Source organism: Falco naumanni, chromosome 9, assembly GCF_017639655.2.
Source record: "Falco naumanni isolate bFalNau1 chromosome 9, bFalNau1.pat, whole genome shotgun sequence".
NCBI classification, from domain to species: Eukaryota; Metazoa; Chordata; class Aves; order Falconiformes; family Falconidae; genus Falco; species Falco naumanni.
Window position 1 is genome coordinate 43665774 of NC_054062.1, and position 17947 is coordinate 43683720.

Genomic DNA, 17947 nt, shown 5'->3' on the forward strand with positions numbered 1-17947 from the left:
TTTGGAACTACTGATTTTTCAAAACGGAATTCAGAATTTCAAAAAAAACACCCAGTAAATTTACATCTTACCCATTATCTCTGCAAACTGATGGAACAAACCAGATGATAACAGTTTCAAAACCTCAATTGCTATCCATATCCACATTCTGGATTTGCTAGCGACAGGCAAAGTATAGCACCATTACCCTGTTTCTTGCTGGCTGTCTCCGAAGAACAGCATGGATTGCGAATACCACTAGATCAGACCCATCGCAAAGTGGACAGAATAGAATAGCCCAAGTAAACACAACAGCTTTCAGCTCCTCACACTTCTGCTTTCAAGAAAGGAACAGACTATTTTTGTGTGGCAGAACTGTATTTAATTATTTTTTCATATACAAATTAAGAAAACACAAAAAAACTCCCTCATTATTGTATCAAACTGAAATCAGCCAAAGCAGCACAAATTAATATTTCAAATATTACAAAAAAAGATGAAGCAGCTATAGTGGAAAGAACAAAAAGCTTTTCAATTCCATTTTCTGCAAAATTACACTCTGAATACTACCTTGTACACATAGGAGTGCAGCCTCAGTAGAAAAAAATCCAGTGCAAAATAGTTTTAAACCCATTATTATCAGAACACAGTGGAAGCAAATTCACATTTGAAGAGAGCCATTACATCTTATTTTGCTCTTCGGCAACAAGATTATTGCACAAAAAACAGTCAAGTGATTTTTCCCACAAGCATTAATACTTTACAGCCTTAGTGATTCTAAGTCACGTTGTGAGGTTCCAGCATGTTACTGCTCAAGCACACCACATCAAACATACCAGTTTATACAAATGAAATGTGTTTGTCTGATCAGCTGAATTCTTTCCTTTTGTGTATCAACCCCAACCATGATTTTGCTGCACCAATTAGGTATTGTGATTCCACGGTAACCAATTTTGACTTCTGCTGATGACACATGAGAAAACCAAAACATCACAATCCAGGTAATATGCACGGTAGGCTGACTTCACAGGACCAAAAAAAAAAAAAACCCAAAACCAAAAAGCAATGAAACCTATTTCTCACTCAAGTAAGCTTGCTACACTGATTATATTCTCAAGGTGCAAAACCAGGCTTATCTATTGAGAACTGTGCCATATTCCTCACAGAACCAGATCTCCGAGCAGAAACACACTTCAAGTGAGTTCACAGTTGCATAATAAAAAAGTCCCAAGCTCTTTTGGCTAATTGTGGTCTTATTGCCCTGGTACAGCTAAACCTAAAGTAATCTGCTTAACCCAGAAGTCAAATTGCTCCATTGAAGCAACTAAGGTAGAGCTCAGTTTTAAACAGTGGTCTGAGACAACAAAAAAAATGATTAAAACAGCATTAAATTAAAAAACCCCCAACCACCACACATTCATTCTATTGCATAGATTTAAACTGAGACACAGAAAGATGAGGTCTGAGAGTCTTGTTGCAGACAGCCTTGAAAGCCCTAGTTATGGTGTATTTTTTCAGAACAATGAGATGAACAAGAGACTAGGCATTTATTAGCACCAAAGGAAACATGGTATTTCTCAATTTATATCTAACCATCAATTACAGAATATTTAGTTGTTAACTCTACCACCGACTCTAACATCTGAAGCATCCAAATACTAAGAACCACATTCAACACTGCAGTCAGACATGCTCAGGGTGACCGTATGGCTTCTTTAAAAAGACAATGGGACTACCAAATCAGTGTGACTACCAAGGTAGCTCAGTTAAAACATACTTCAGTTATTGCTTTATGCTTTTAATCAGTATTATTCAATAGAAGTATAAAAGTTGGACAAAGTTAAATAGAAAATATAGTTCTATAGGTGCTACTCATGGGATCAGAAATGTTTGGGGAATTTTAGGATTAATTTTTCACAGCATCGAAGTCGTCATGAACAGTAGGGCAAAAGGCTATGACAGCTGGCCACAGTCAGTAATGACAATCTTTTTGGAGGGCTTTCCACTCTTGGAACCAAAGCTCTCAATTTTTTTCACGACATCCATTCCTTCCTTTACATGCCCAAAAACAACGTGTTTTCCATCTAGCCTGTAAAACAAATAACAGTTATTTATAAAAAAAAAATAGTTTCACTTCAAACAACAATGAAGACTAAACCAAACCAAGGTCAGTGAGGGGATGTTAGCAGATCTTCATAGCTCTCATCAGTTGATCAACTCTGGCAAAGGCACAACTGCTCTACAAGTGACATAAAATACTTTTAGCTCTAGACCTAAGAAGCTATTCTGAGGGATAGCAGCTTTGTTATACTGACAGCCCTTCCTCCCGCAAGCACCACAGAGTGATTTTTTTTTTTTCTCTACTGCGAGCCAAGTAATTTAGAAATCAAAAGACCCCAAACAAACAACACCCCCCACCCAAACTAAATCAAGTACCCAACAAACCATCAACACACAATAACACCTTAAGAACCCCCCAACCCTCCAGATCCAGGCATCACTTCATCAGGTTGATATGCTGGGCTGAGAACCCACCATTCAGTTTTTGCAGTGCAAATGAAGAACTGAGATCCGTTTGTATTGGGTCCTGCATTGGCCATTGAGAGAACACCTGGAACAACAGCAGCAGCAGCTTATTAGATTGGTGTAACAAGCATGCAATAGAGAAGACAATTTTCCTCTGCACGTTTAAAGATGGACAGACAGAAGATGTGACAGTCTCCAATTGTCCCCAAATGATTTTTAACACTTCTTGTCTTTGACTACCCCCTCCAGCCCAGCTCTTTTCTTTCCACAGCAAGAACATTAGCAACATAATTAGTTGTACGTGTCCTGAACATGATTAACATCAGCTAACCTCTACTGTGATTCAACAGCAGCAGTAGTTTCCTGTGATGAGGAAGTAACAAGCCAGGGAAAAAAAAAAAAAAAAAAAACCACACAAAAAACCAAGACTACAGAATTCAATCAGATGTTCTTATGTATGGCTTTGCCTTTTTCTGGATTTAATCTGAGCTCAAAAGGACATGCCTGTGTAACCTAGCAAATAAATCCCACATAGCTTTCACTTCTGCAATAATCATCTAAGTAAAAACTGAAGTCTATGACTTACAAAAGAGGAAAATAAAAGCAGTAATTTCATCTTTGCGGAATTTGTAAGCAAAATACAAGAACTCCATCCCTTATTTTGCACGGTCCCTTTTATAGTAAGGACACGAATGGCAATGTCACCTGCTACAGGCTTACTTGTATTAGTACAGCAGTCTACACAAATAAGCACATGCCAGGGACAACACCTTGTTAAACTTCCTTGGTATTTCTGTAACTACCAGGTGCCCCGTGCATCTAAAACCCTTTATTTTTTAAAAGTACCTCTTCATAATCAATGCTTCATTAAAGGTTAGTCATCATAAGGGAGAAAGAATATGTTTATTTACCAGGTCCTATGTGCTTAAGCGTGAAATTTTCATCTGGAAATCTGCTGCCGTAAATGGATTTTCCACCAGTTCCATTATGATTTGTAAAGTCACCACCCTGAAACAGAAATGGCTATTAACTTCCACTTGCACAAAAATTATTTCACATCAGAAGCCATGCTATTGAAAATACACTCACTCGCTCTAATTTAAAATAATAAAATCAGCAAATTTTCTTCAGGTTAAGAACATGTACGGCAACATGAGGATTTAAAACCATGTAATGAGATGAAGATATGACCAAGCTAAAAGTACATTTCTGCTCTAACTACTGCTGATATCCCCCAGCTGAAAAACAAACCTCCAGCAACGACCTTTCTGTGTTACCAGCCTTGCTCCCAAATGTGATGCAACAAACAGCAGTTATTTTAAGAAACACCTCAAAGGCCTCAAAACAAAATCACTCAAACTCATTATCATAGGCAAGACCTCAGAACTTCACCCCCCCACCCCCCGGCTCGCTTGCTTGCTTTCTTCCAACAGGTATAAACACTGGTCTGGATCTCCATTATTACTATTTGCTATTCCTAGGTTTTATTGTTTAAGTCTCACACCTGAGCTATTTTATATTTTCCTCAGCTACATGCTGCTCGATGGGATAGATGTGACCATCTGTCTTAGGTTAGACACACAAAACCCAACAGACAAAAAACCCCAGCCACCACGACTCGCAAAGGTGGCTACTCAACACTGTCTTAAGCAATCTGCTATCTCTTCTCCCAGAAGCCACACCACCCATGCCAGCAAAGAAGTCACACCTAACCAGTATTTCACATGATGGTTCATCTTCCCATTTGCACCTTGACTAATCTGTTCTGGGTGGTGTTACAGCTACTCCTACGCAGTTCCACAAGTATGCTCCGCATGCTGCGTGCCACATGGAAGCATCTGAATTGCCAGGTCCTGGGCCTGATGACCTTCAATTAGGCTATACCAATTGCCTGAATCATATTAACACCCCATCTCAACAAGTAGAAAGGCCTTTGTTTCACTTAAAAATATTTGAAGCCTCTGACAGTATCACACTTCAGTAATGACTTCCAAGTAACTCCTGAATAACGATTCATCATCTCATCATACCACAGAGTCAACCACCCAGTATCCTCATTTCAGATCCATCTGCGTGGACAAATTAAGGAGGCAAGGAGAACAAGACTTAAGCAGAACCGAGTAGGATTTATGGTTTTCTTATATTTCTGACCCCAGCAAGATTTCTAAACTTTGTCCCTTTGTCAGTATCACAAAAAAATAGTTTGCATTTCAAAGGCAAGATAAAACGTCCGTTACAATACACTTGTCCCCTTTTTTTCTTAGTAATAGATCATAACATTAAGGTCTCTTTTTCTGACAGCTGTATTTTTCACTTAAAATAAACAAACAAGGGGGATGGGACCATCACAGTCATCAATTAATAAAACGAGCATGCTTACTGTAACTTTCAACTCAAAGTTTTTACAGAGCCATTCTACAAGGCAATGTTGAAATATAGGTCCTTTTAAGGGAAGAGAGGACCACCAGGAATCATACAATCTGGTGCACTACAGCAGCCAAAATCCTGCTCATCTGCCAGGCACAGCAGGGACAAAAAAAAAAAAAGCTTTCAAAAAGCCTTTTTCCATTTTTTTTTTGTGGTTGCTGCTGTTTGAGAAAAAATTGCTAATGTGCATGAACTTTAATTCTGAATTTTGAAAGGTCAAAACAAAATCCATTTCAGCTGTGTCAACCCATAAACTGACCACAACCAACTCTCTTAGGTCCCTTCCCCCCCTTCATGTTAGGGAGATGTTCAGAAAAAAATAATTATTTTGTTTTAAACACACATTCTCTATTGTGAACAGATTATTCTACTAGGAATAAAGAATGGACACGTTGTTTTCTTAGCTCACTTAGAACACAAGGTTGATTGTCATTCTCCCAACTGCTTCTCCCAAGCAAGTGACATTTTGCCAAATACGTCCCACGCTAAAGTACACTGTTATACAAAAGCAGAAAGCCTTAAGCCAGGTTTTTCAAGAGAGTCTACACATAATTTACATTTAGTTGCACAAAAGTTGCGCTGAGCAACAGCCATAGCAAAAAGACCAGAAATGCAAGTAACACTGTCACTTCTTCATTCTGTAGTTAGGAAAGGTGAGAAGCAGAGCCACTTAAATTGTTACTACAAGTCTAACTGGTTCTAAAAATATATAACTAACATACAGACAAATTTAATAGCAAAAAACCAAGAAAACATCAGCACACATTACCTGGCACATAAATGAAGGAATCACTCTGTGAAAAGTGGATCCTTTATACCCAAATCCTTTTTCACCAGTACAAAGAGCTCTAAAGTTTTCTGTGAAAACAAAGTGTAAATTATTATGTTCCCATATATGATACATAATATAATCAAACACAACTAGATAAACTTCGGATGTAGTTAATACACTGCAAAAGTTTTATAGTAGCCTTAAGGTCTTACTGATCTGTTAGTTGTTTCCATCCCTTAAAAAAAACCCCTGTTATAAAGCTAAAGAAACAAAGCTTGTTTAGCCTCAGAACAGGGTACAAAACAATCCTCTTCCATCTCACCTCCCTTCGATGTTACTGTTATCTTACCTGCAACCCACCCACCTCCACAAACCCACCACTCATGAGTCAAAGGTTTCATTTTCTGACTTTTGAGCCTTTGCTGTCAATAGCAATTGCGAAGAGGATGCTTTTTGGGTTTTTTTTTCTTATTTTTAGGATATTAATCTACTGGGAACTGAAAAAAAAAAGTACAAGTTCTTCAGAACATTAAATAAGCAGATGAGAAAGGAAGCATGTGATAGAACACAAAAACTGTGCACCATGAGTGCACTGCTCAGCTAGAGACTAGGATAAACCCCGCCCCCCCCCCCCAACCTACATGCTCTTTATAAACTCTAACAGACACCATTCCTTTGCTTTACCTTTTCCCATATGCTTTGGGACTCGATTTCAATGCCAACTGATGTGTTTTTAAACATTTTTAGTCACCACTGATAACCTAACACATGGACTGTACTGTCTTGGAGCAAATTACAAAACAAAATTATTTGGAACAACAACAAATTGTAACTCCTCACTAGCGCTGTTCTGACAAAGTCTTCTCTATTTAACAAATGAAGATAGAACACAAAATTTCCAAAAAGAGAAAGAGTATTATTGTTCCTGCAAATTACAATCTAAACCTTAAATATTTAAAGTGTGAAATTCTGGAGATGCTGCCTTACCTGCTGTCTTTGGAACCACATCAGCTTTCAGCTGTTAAAGAAAAAATAAACAAAAAGATTAGCAAGTCAGCTTTTTCATATGTACGTACAAAAACTTCTACATGGGAGGCTGGTACAACTGAACCCTCTTCCCAGGAGGGCGAGCTACCTGAAATCACAAGCCACCCAAAATTCCAAGAACACAGAATCACAGGAGGGTCAGGTCTGGAAGGGACCTCTGGAGATCACCTAGCCCACCCCCTGCCAAAGCGGGCTCACCTGGAGCAGGCTGCACAGGGTGGTGTCCAGGCGTGTTTGAGCGTCTCCAGAGAAGGAGACCCCACAGCCTCTCTGGGCAGCCTGTTCAGGGCTCCGTCACCCTCAGGGGAAAGAAGTTCTTCCCCATATTCAGAAGGAACCGCCTGTGGTGCAGCCTGTGCCCGACGCCCCTCGTCCCGTCGCTGGGCACCGCTGAAAAGAGCCCGGCCCGTCCTCCTGACACTGGCCCTTCAGGTATTTGCCGACATCGAGAAGATCCCCCCTCAGCCTTCTCCTCTCCAGGCTAAACAGGCCCAGCTCCCTCAGCCTTTCCTCCCCAGGGAGATGCTCCAGCCCCCTCACCATCCTCGCAGCCTCCGCTGGACCCTCCCCAGCAGTTCCCAGTCTCTCCTGAACTGGGGAGCCCAGCACCGGAGCCAGCGCTCCAGCTGTGGCCTCACCGGGGCAGAGCAGAGGGTGAGGATCACTTCCCTGGGCCTGCTGGCCCCGCTGCCCCTAATGCCCCCAGGGCACCACTGGCCTCCTCGGCCACCAGGGCACACTGCTGGCTCCTGGAACACCTTAAGACTTCCCAAGCATTTGGCTAGTAATAAAAAACATTCCCTCAGTGCAACTTTTGAATAGTTAATGAAGAGCCACTTGGGCAGTGTCTAATGATTTAATTCATCAACACAATAATTTAGCAATAATTAAGAATAGTTATGATGGACCCCCAAGGATCAAAGCCAGTTTGGATACAACCAGAGAAATCAAAGCCTCTCCAGCACAGAGCCATCTCTTGAAATCTACAGAAAAGGCAAAAAAAAAATAAGAGCAGAAACTGTGTATCAAAACCAACCCATGATGTTACATACACATTTGTTACCAACAAAAATTGCTGATTTTTATTAGTCTGCATCTTTTTACTAATCTTAAAAACATAGAGTACTATAATTCCCTGGAAAACATGACATAGAAGCAGTCATACCAGGTCAGACCAAAGTTTTATCTAGTCACACATCCTGACAGCGGCTAGCAACAGACACCTAGAAACAGTACGGCCACGCCAAGAACTTAACGTTCCTTCCCCAGGATACTCTCCTCAAATACCTGGAATTTGCAGCTTAATATAACCACAACTTAGCCAAAGATTCAAGGTGATGCTGCAATGCATTCATATTTTCTGTAAATTGGGCATATTAAAAATCTTTAACATGGAAATGAAATGCTGCCACAAGAAATAAAGCAACGTTAATGCTATTTTTTATAATACCATCTAGCTATTTACTGTATCTCACTGATGAACAGGAAACTTAGGTAGCAATATTTTTACCTATGACTCCATCAAACTTTACCTCCTAAGAACACGTGAGCTGGTAGTGTCCAATTAATTTATAAGCTGACACTTCCCATGAAGATAAGTGAATCAGGCTCTAGCCTCAAGGAAAACCCATTTAGAAAGAACCCTTGCCAAGTGCATTTTAAAAATGTATCAATACAGACCCAACATGGGTGCTGGAGGTGGGAGTTTACTGAACTCCCTCAGCAGGGAGCATTTGGAAGAGCATCCTTCCCTCTCCAAGGCGCAGTCCTGGCGCACAGCCTCATCCCATACACAACGCATCTATCCAGAGGCACGTGCCCAGCCCCAAGGACACCTGGTATACCGCAATTAGTCTGGGCGCTTATCGCGCTTTTTGTGAGAGCAGAGCACGCTGCCGTGCTCCTGCCCAGGCCTTCCTCGAACGGCGGAGTATTTCAGACAGCGAGTGTTTGAGGCTAGAGCCGGCTGCCAGCTGGCGGCTGAACTGGCTGCCCGTTCCAGCGGAGCTGCCCACACCTTTCACGTGAAGCAGGGAGGCTGTACCTCTGAAAACCAAGAATCAAACAGTGAGCTCCCGAGGGGGGAACAAACCCGAGGAAAAAGCAGAAGGAAGCAGGCGGAGCGGCTGAAGACCGCTGCGGGCACGCTGCCCCAGTTGCTGCTGGCACCGCGCTTGGCCCCCGGGCCAGCCCTGCGCCAAGGCAGGGACTTTATTCTCGATGGGTATTTCAGCTCCTGTACCGCGGTTCAAGGTGCGCTGCCATGCGGCTCCCCGGCACCGCACGGCCCAGCCGCGCCCGCAGGGGCCGCCCCCAGCACCACCGCCGCGTCCCGCGGGACCGGCTTCAGTCGGGCTGCGGGCCCGGCCCCGCGCCCTGCTCCGGCCCTCCCGCCACCGGCCTCGCCGCCCTTGGAGCGCGGCCGGCAGCCCGGCGAAGGATCCCCCAGGCCCCTGGCAAGGCCACGCCGGGGCGGCTGTGCCTTCCCCGCGGCCACAGGAGCCGGCGCCGGCCACCGCGCCAGCCACCCCCGCCCCCGCCGCGGGCCTGCCCTGACCTTGCCGCTCACCGGCCGCCATGCCCGGGTGCCCCGCCGCCCTAGGCTTCCCCGGTCATGGTGCCCGGTGTCCCGGCGAGCCGTCGGCAACCCCAGCGCTAGGCCCAAGCGCCCCCCTACCTCCAGCACGACGCGTCCCAACGGCTGGTTGTCGGCGCCCACGTCCAAGTACACCACCGGGTTCGGCGGGCCGGCGCTGGCCCCACTGCAAGCGCGGGCACCGGCCGCCCACAGGCAGGCGAGCGCCGGCGGCGGCAGCAGGTCCCCGGGCGGGCGCAGCAGGCGGCGGGCGGCGCTGAGCACCAGCATCCTGCGCGGCCGGCTCCCGCACACGCTCCCGCGCACGGGCACACACGCCCGCACACGCGCCCGCCGTCGCCTTTTTATTGGCTCCGCCGCGGCGCCACAGCGCCCACTGGCGGCGGCGGCCGGCCCGCGGGGCAAAATGGCGGCGGCGCCGAGCAGGCCGCGGCGGCTGCGCTTGGCGGCTGCCGTGCGACCCGGGGCGCGGCGGGACGGCGCCCGGCTCCGGCGGGCGGGCGGGAGCGGAGCTGGGCCCCGGCAGCGGCACGCGCTGCCCGCACCGCGCCTGAGCGGGGCCTGCGCCACCCCCGCGCTGCCCGCCGTTTCTCAGCGGCTTTTAGGGGCTGTTGGCTTCGGGTTGGGTGCGGGTCGGTTGGGTGGTTTTTCCGCGTTTCCTCACAGCCCCTTAACCCCAGGGATCAGTAGTGCCGGGAAGGGTCTACAATTTGATAATTCCACCCGTCGCCTTCGGGCTTGCCCCGCAGGCCCCAGGGCAGCGCCACGGCAGGAATGGCGGGGTGGCCGCCATCGCGTGTGGGAGCGCGGAGGAACGGGGGTCACGGGGGCCACGGGCCAGCTGCACGGCATGGCTCACCGCCGCACCCGGAGCCCTGTCACTAGCGCCTGCCGAAACAGCCTGGGCCGCCCCAGCACCCACCTGCGGTGTCACCCTGGCATCGCGGACCCTCCGGAGCGCCCACCGTGTCGCTTCAGAGCCTGACCTCGGCTTCCCAAGGCAGCCTGCCTGAGGGGTTACAGAAGGCAGCAGCAGTCCAGGTTAAATGGTTAAGGGAAATACTGTTCGTGTTTTATATCACAATATTTGTCATTTTAGTTTCCCAACCTAGTAACTCAGATCAAAATACACAGTACATATTTTAGTCATATTTAGGTATTACTCTGAAATACTCTCCAGCTGTCAGCCTGATTCTGTGCGTAAGGACCTTCAAAACTTTTTCGAATTCTTAATGCCACAAAGTGTCTTTGGTTTGGTGCTGGTCTGTGAGGTCAAAGGAAGTTCTTCCATCAGCAGTACCAGCAGCAAGACAACTCCTCACAAACCAGTATACGTAGTCTCTAAAAACCTAGGCCTGTCGGGATATTTTACCACTGGCAAATAGTTTATTTCATCCAGATAATTAATAGTGCATTTCCACGCTGCTGGGTGAACCCCAGCCTACCACCACTGTATCAGCACTTCTTCAACCAGCAGTCACATCCAATATGCAAGCCCACTGGTATCACAGACCAATTATTTTTCACTGAAAACAAACAGGAAAAGATGCTCTGGTCTCCACGACAAGCTCGTGCAAGTGTGCTACACCTACAGAGTTCTGACCCGGTGTACCTGAAGCAAAGGACACCCAGGACGCCCGATGCTTTTCATTTATGATAAACCTTGCAGTTAAAAGGACACAGCTAGACCACTGAGTCTCTGCAAAATGAGCTCTGCACAGACATGACGTTCTGTCTGCTTCCTGTGATCTTTCAGCTTTCCAGATGGAAACAGGATTTCTATTACATTTCTAAAAAGGATGCATGGTTTTATACAGATCACTTTAAGGCAGTAAATCACCAAATAGCATTTATTTACAGTACTGCAGCCTCTCCTTGTTAAAAATTCTAGCCCTTTAATGTGGGAAAATAACTCCTAAAGCAATCCTTAAAAAAAAAAAAAAAGAGAGAGACAGACAACCAAGGGTGATTCTAGTAGTTATCCACCTGTAATTTTCACGTTCCTTTTATTGTAAGTTAAGTTATTCTAATTAAGGTTAGAGCAACACAACCATGTAATAGAGTATATAACAGAATCACACAAAGAGCCCCTACGCCAGGAATTGTAGTCCTTGCAATTCCACCTGTTCTTTGTTGTCAAGTTGCAAAAAGTGACTTCATCGGTGACATTCACTGAATCTTCAGAAAGATGTCAATCAAGGCACTGCTCTGACCACAAAGTTCAGGGCAGAACTACAACGTACAATTTCAGACAGAAATCCTAGATGAACCATTTTTCAGGCACACGCTCCAGAGATACGCATACTTCATGTCCATATAGCAAGTGAAGAATTTTGAGAGCAAGTCAACACCAGCTGGTGGTACCGTAGGGATGACTATAGCACGTACCATGCTTTGCAACTACACAACCGCAGTAAGCTATGCCAAAGGGTCCATCTTGTCCAGAATCCTGTCTCAAAGGAAGAGTGAAAACAGGAGAGGAGTGTGTTGTAAGTCAGTATGTTTTCAACCTCCTACTGCTTGCACTTTAGAGAACTTCCTGAGTTGGATGTGACTTTGGCACGTAGTAATCCTTTTTTTTTTTCTCTCTTTCCCCTGTGTATTTATTCACTCATTGGTCCTGTCTTAACTCTCAGCATCAGCAGCTTCCTTGGCAATGAACTGGAAGCTACCCTTCCAGAGGCCTGCTGCCCAGCGCATCAGGAATCTGTTCTTAATATTGCTCCCATTAGCTTCATCTAACGTGCCCTACCTCTTATACTGGAGGAGACAAATAGATTGGTATCCATCTGTGTCGTACCGTGCATGATTTTAGACCTACATCTTTTCTCCTCTCAGTCATTTCCTTTCAAGACTGAAAAGTCACAGCCAACTTTAATATTATTTTTAAGAAAGCTGTTCCATGTCTTTGGGATCATCTTTATTGCCCTTCTTCGAGCTCTTTCCACTCTTATGGATTTTTTGAGATGAGGGGATCTTTGCACAGTATCCAAGATAGGGGTGAACAATGACTTTATACACACAGTGCCACGCTAGTGCTATCTATTCCTTTACTAACAAACTAAAGGTGATTTTTTTTTTTTTTTAATACTAGCTAAATCAGCACGCATTTCCTTGTTGCCTTGTCATAGCCTCTCAGCTTCAAGTCCATTTTTGGGAAATGATAACTTCACTTAAACGAATCATCAATTAGCCACTAGAAGCCCAAACCAAAATTAGCACTTGGGTGTTAAGTGCTGTGCATACCTGTAACAACAGACTGTTCTGGCCCTGAAGGATTTATTATTTGATAAATGGGACAAAAGGTGAGAAGAAGAAAGTACCATCTTATTTCACGCTTGGGAAGCATCAGCAGAACAGCTTCAAACTGTTTTGCTAAGAGTTCACAGATGTCTTTGGTAGAGCAAACAATGCATTTTCCTCATTTGTAGGCCTTGTCGAGAAGGCAAAACAACTCGCTTTCTTTCACAGCGGTGATTTTTTGTATTTGGGAATATGGACTGAGTTATCATCTCTGGGTTTATGCAGTAAAGCTACTAAATCACTTCTTATGGTCTAATGCAGAGTCATTAGAACTCATGCAGACAGTATGACTAGGAACTTGTGAGTTACAGAGGTCACTTTCCAAGAAGGACAGAAAAAATGCTCCAAAACCTCTCAAAGACCACCCTAGATCACTACCAAACAAGGCTTAGAGCTAGCTCGGCAAACTGAAATTATTTTAGAGAAGCTTTGAATGCACCTGTTTGAAGATACATTCATCATTGAAATTCTGCAACATCCAGCTAGGAGATAAGTACACTTGGCTGGAAAACGAGCGCTCCTGGCATCCCTGCACTATCCAAGACAGGCAACGGAATGTGGCGGCGCAGACAAGAGTCAGACAGATGCTTCAGCAGAGCCACTGGGGAGATGGGTACCCGCTCCACAGATTTCATTGCTTGCTCTCCCTTCCCACAATCTCAGAAGACAACACAGAAGTTACACACTGATAAACAGGGAGGACCCTTTCGAAAAAAATTTCCAAATAGGTATTTTTAGAAACACACCTATTAAAGGACCCTTCTTATATCCTAGCAGATAAACTCCTGCATAGGAAAAAGATGTTTAAATGATACAGTAACTGTATTTCACATTGATACATCGCTTACAACTCAAAAGTCTAAATAGGACTACGAAGTAACTGAGTAAGTATTACCACCATTGTGCCAAAACAGATAGGAAATAGCAGCAGCAGTTAAATGACTCTTCTAAAGAAACAGAAGGAATAAATGCTTGAAACATGACCTAAATTGGGTCATTTGCATCAACTGGATTTTGATTTCCAGGGGCTTGGAATGACGTTACTTCCCAGCAGATAGACACGGCCCTGGTAACAAGGTGATAAGCATTCCTGATCCTAAGAGTGTCTAATCACGTTCCTACTTGTTTGTGACACAGGAATGTAGGTTAATTGTATTACTCAGTCTTGGATTGCTGCTGCTGGATGGATCTTGGCAGCGGTGGCAAGATCACATTCTGCAACCCGCCAACTGCAAGACTGCAACCGCATGCAACTCATCTTTGTCTGTGGCGCACTTTGATGTGCTCTTCATGGGGCTGTATGCTTAGACCAGGCAAATAAAAACTCAAATGCAGGCAGCAGCAAGCTACTATGAGATGGAATTCACACACACATCACTTGGTAACTGTGACACTGGGGATTCCCACGGTATTATTTTTAAGACCCCTCACACGTCTGGGACCCAGTTTTCTCAAGGACCGCTGCTAGGTCATACAGGGACTCAGCTTGATTTTTAGTGGGGAGAGCAGGAATTTGCAGTGGGCACTGCTGCCCTCCACCTGCGAGCCTGGATGTGCTGCACTTAAAAACATTTTTTTCTTCAAGGTTTTGGCTAAGCTAGAAGATGAGCTGAGAGCTGGAAAGGATTTTTTTGATACGCGTTTATTTATGAATGGGAACTAGAGTGGGGGAGATGGTGAGAGACCTTTCCATTATACCAAGTGACTGAAGTGTGAAATCAAATCATACAAGAGCTCAAAGGGCATAGAGTAGCCACACAGGTACATTTACAGATAAAAAGAAAAAATAGTAATAAATATTTCCCCTGGTCAAAGTTTTCTCTTACAACTTGTAGTAACCCAGTTCATGTGAACCTTCTCTCCAGCACACACTGTACATAAAGGAGGAGTTTTCCCCACATGACTTCATACTAATTACCGACAAATAGTCATACAAGAAAAATCCCAATCCACTCATGCTCTTTGCAGCCATGATTAGCATTTTCATTTCAGAAGTTCTGAGTGACACTGCTTGCTTGGAATTCATTACTCAATCTCCCTGCATAATGTATAGAAACTCACTGCTAGTGTGGCAGATTACACAGCTCCTTTACGCAGCGCCCAGGGCACCCTGCAGCTGCCTGGAGCTTCCCAGAAGATTGTCTATACACCACTACTCCCGGTCCATTGAACATCTACAGACAGACCACAGCAGCCTGGGGAGGCACGTAGGACATTGTAAATGCATGTTTTTAGGCTACAAGAAAAATGCAGCTATCGCTCCCAGTGGACTCACAGAGCTCCAGGAGGTCTAGACGGGTGGCTTGGCTGTGGGTGGGTGGGGAGACGCTTTGTGTGTTTATGAAACAGTATTACAATACACCAAAAGTTACAGAAGCCCTTCTATCTTTTAAAACACAGAAATTTCAATTATAACAGGACTTGAAACTTACAGGAAATTTCAGTTTATTTACCTGTGAAGTACTACCTCTGGTCTGAGGAACAAGTAGTAAGGTAATAGTATCAGACATACTTCTAGAATGGGTTAGTCATGCTACTTCATCTTATATGAGTAAGATGAGTGGTGGAGCTTGGAACAATCTTACTGAAAATGGAATTGCCTAGAAATTACTCATCAGAGGAGACTCTTAGCAGCTCCTTCCCGGGGAGTGGGACACGGCACCGCATTGCCTCCCCCCCCCCACCATACCCAGAGGCTGCCGCAGTGCCCACCTGCATGGAAACCTACATCTGTTCTCTCACCACTGCTGGCTCCTGCCCTGCCTTGTCCTTCCTCTCGCTGTGTGACCCCCCTGACCAGGTCCCGCTTCTGTGAGAGAACCCATACGTAACTGAGAACACCAAAACCAGAGGACTACTGACGCTTCCTGTAATCGCTGCCAAGAACACTAGAAAATGCAGCCAGGTGAAAGAAAGGGGAAGAACATCACACACTTAGTATTTCAAGACCGACAGGGTGGTAGCACGGCATCCTAAGTCAAGGCACGTTTTAAATTTAATTTTACTTGCAACTCAAGTGGGAAATGGTTGCCATGTTCACAGAGGCAACCGTGTGGGACGCACAGTCCCATGCAGCACGTCACCAGCAGCACCCCAGATTCCCAACTATATGTTTTTCACTCTCCATCCCTGATACAGTACTTGATTTTTGTGAATTGCTTTCTCAGGGGTCTTTGGTGCAGTTTGGTCCCTTTTCTGATCTTGATCTTTTCCCCTCACCAATATTTAGCAGCTTTCTAAAAAAATGTCATGTCTTCATGACCTTTCTTGTCTACGTTGTTTCTCAAGAGCTCTGCTTTAATCAGCTGCCTGGTAAAACCTTGGGTTTTCCTTGAATTTGTCTTCTGTGTAAATATGATGGCATGCTGAGGTAACAGCTGCCTTCGTACCTTGTACAAGGTGAATTAACCTGTCTGCACTAAACTAATTCTAACAATAATTGGAGTTTCAAGACATGTTTTCCAGTTGTATAACTTCACAACAGGTGTTGAAAGCGAACAACGGTCAGACAGCATCAGTCTGAACAAGAATCACCCAGAAATTAAAAGCTTCACAGATATAACAAGACTAAAAAAATTGCACAGTTTTTTCTAACAAACAATTCTGCTGGAACCAACCTCACAGTACAGAACCTCTCAGTTCCTTTCTGCTTCTTTTGCAATTCCACCACAGAAAGGGTTGCCTACCATCAGCACATAACAGCGTTACCGCACTAGCTAGCACGGAGCGTTACGACACACTTAGATGACATAATTCCATGTGACAATCACCTGAATACACAATGTCCCACCAAATGCGCTAACAAGTTGTCAGGTGCAAATTAACATGTGTTGCATTTACAACTGAAGAACCTAATTTTTGGATAATGAAACGTTTGGTGAAATACTTAAAAGCTCAGGGTAAGAACTTCTATTACCATTCAGAGGAGTCAGGAGTCTAGGTTTCCTTAACTTCTGATTCTGTCTCAGCATTGCTCCTGCACATTTTCCCACCGGTTTGATAATGGCAATATGAAAGTAATGCTTCTTCCCAGAGCCACCGTTCATAATTCAGAAAGGAAAAGCGCTAGCCAAGTAAGATTTCTTGTGAAGCAACATATTCTGCATAACTTTATGAAGCAGATATTTTCACCAGTCTCTGACTAGGACAGCTAATCAAATGGGTACGTGGGCTAAGTCCAAACTTCACGGATCCTGCATGTCTTAAAAATGTACAAAATGTACATTCTCAGAAACACAGAAGCAATGAACAAGGAAAAAATGAGCATCAATTATAAATTTGAAATATAAGAATAGTTGGTGAAAATCTGAATGAATTTAAATATGAATGAAAATAAGACTTCAACTCCAGCATCCCATTAAATAACTGTGGGGTATTACAATAGTTTTTGAAAACCAACCAACCAAAACAAAATAAATAAAAGAATACATCCCTAACAACAGTCTGAATGCTTCTAAAAATATTTCACTACTTCTAGTCTTTGACTAGTTAAAACTTAATAAAATTAAAACCCTGTCTCCATGTTCACAGTAATTAATGTGTTGGTACATGAACAAAGTGACAAACAAAACTAAATGTTCCAGAACAGTTCAATAAAATCCAAAAAAACAACATCGTGAAACAACTGCGGACAGACAGGAAAGTGTACATTGTAAGACTCAATTAAAAATGTGATTGGTCAAAACTCTGACCCAGGGGAAAAACAGAACTGGTAATCCCGTAACTCTCAGAATGTCGAATAAAGCCAAAAACGCGTAGAGAAGCCGGTGTATTTGAAAGCAGCAGATACAAGTGTTTCTAGGGAAGCTAACGTCCCTGTGTGTAACTGGATCTGTCAAAAAATACAGTGAGGTCAGTAACTGGAAAGATGCTGAGCAAACCAAGCAGACATCTTCAATACACGGGGAAAAGCTTCATCTTGTGTAGCCCACACACTTAGAAAAGAGCTTTTCAACAGAAGGGTAGACTTAAACAGCAGAAAACCAATTATTATGATTTAAGCAAGGAGTTCCTGGAAATGCAGTTGAACTACGTAGCAAACAAACCAGTAAGTCCACCTGTATCATGCTGTACGCTAACGCCCGTGGGAGTCATGAAGCAGTTGCTGTCTGCTTGCTTCATAAATGAAACTGCATAACTAATTAGGTTCCTCCTGGACTATTTTTACATTCCCCTGGAAAATTCTGTAGACTGATAGAGACAAGATACCTCAGCAGGAGATTTCAGAGGTCTGTCTGATGCAATACATATCCTGTGCTCCTTTTAGAGAGAACAAACGTGACTCGTGCACTGACACA

At 44.2% G+C, this 17947-nt stretch overlaps 1 protein-coding gene across 1 annotated transcript; it reads right to left on the reverse strand.

Annotated features, from left to right (window-relative positions):
- Positions 1–598: 598 nt before the first annotated feature.
- Positions 599–9664, reverse strand: PPIF (peptidylprolyl isomerase F). Its single transcript, XM_040607000.1, has 6 exons — positions 9429–9664; positions 6692–6722; positions 5702–5790; positions 3417–3513; positions 2515–2590; positions 599–2068 (listed from the first exon to the last, which is right to left on the reverse strand). Exons 1-6 carry the CDS (start codon positions 9615–9617, stop codon positions 1933–1935), a joined length of 618 nt encoding a protein of 205 aa, XP_040462934.1. The 5' UTR covers positions 9618–9664; the 3' UTR covers positions 599–1932.
- Positions 9665–17947: the final 8283 nt, after the last annotated feature.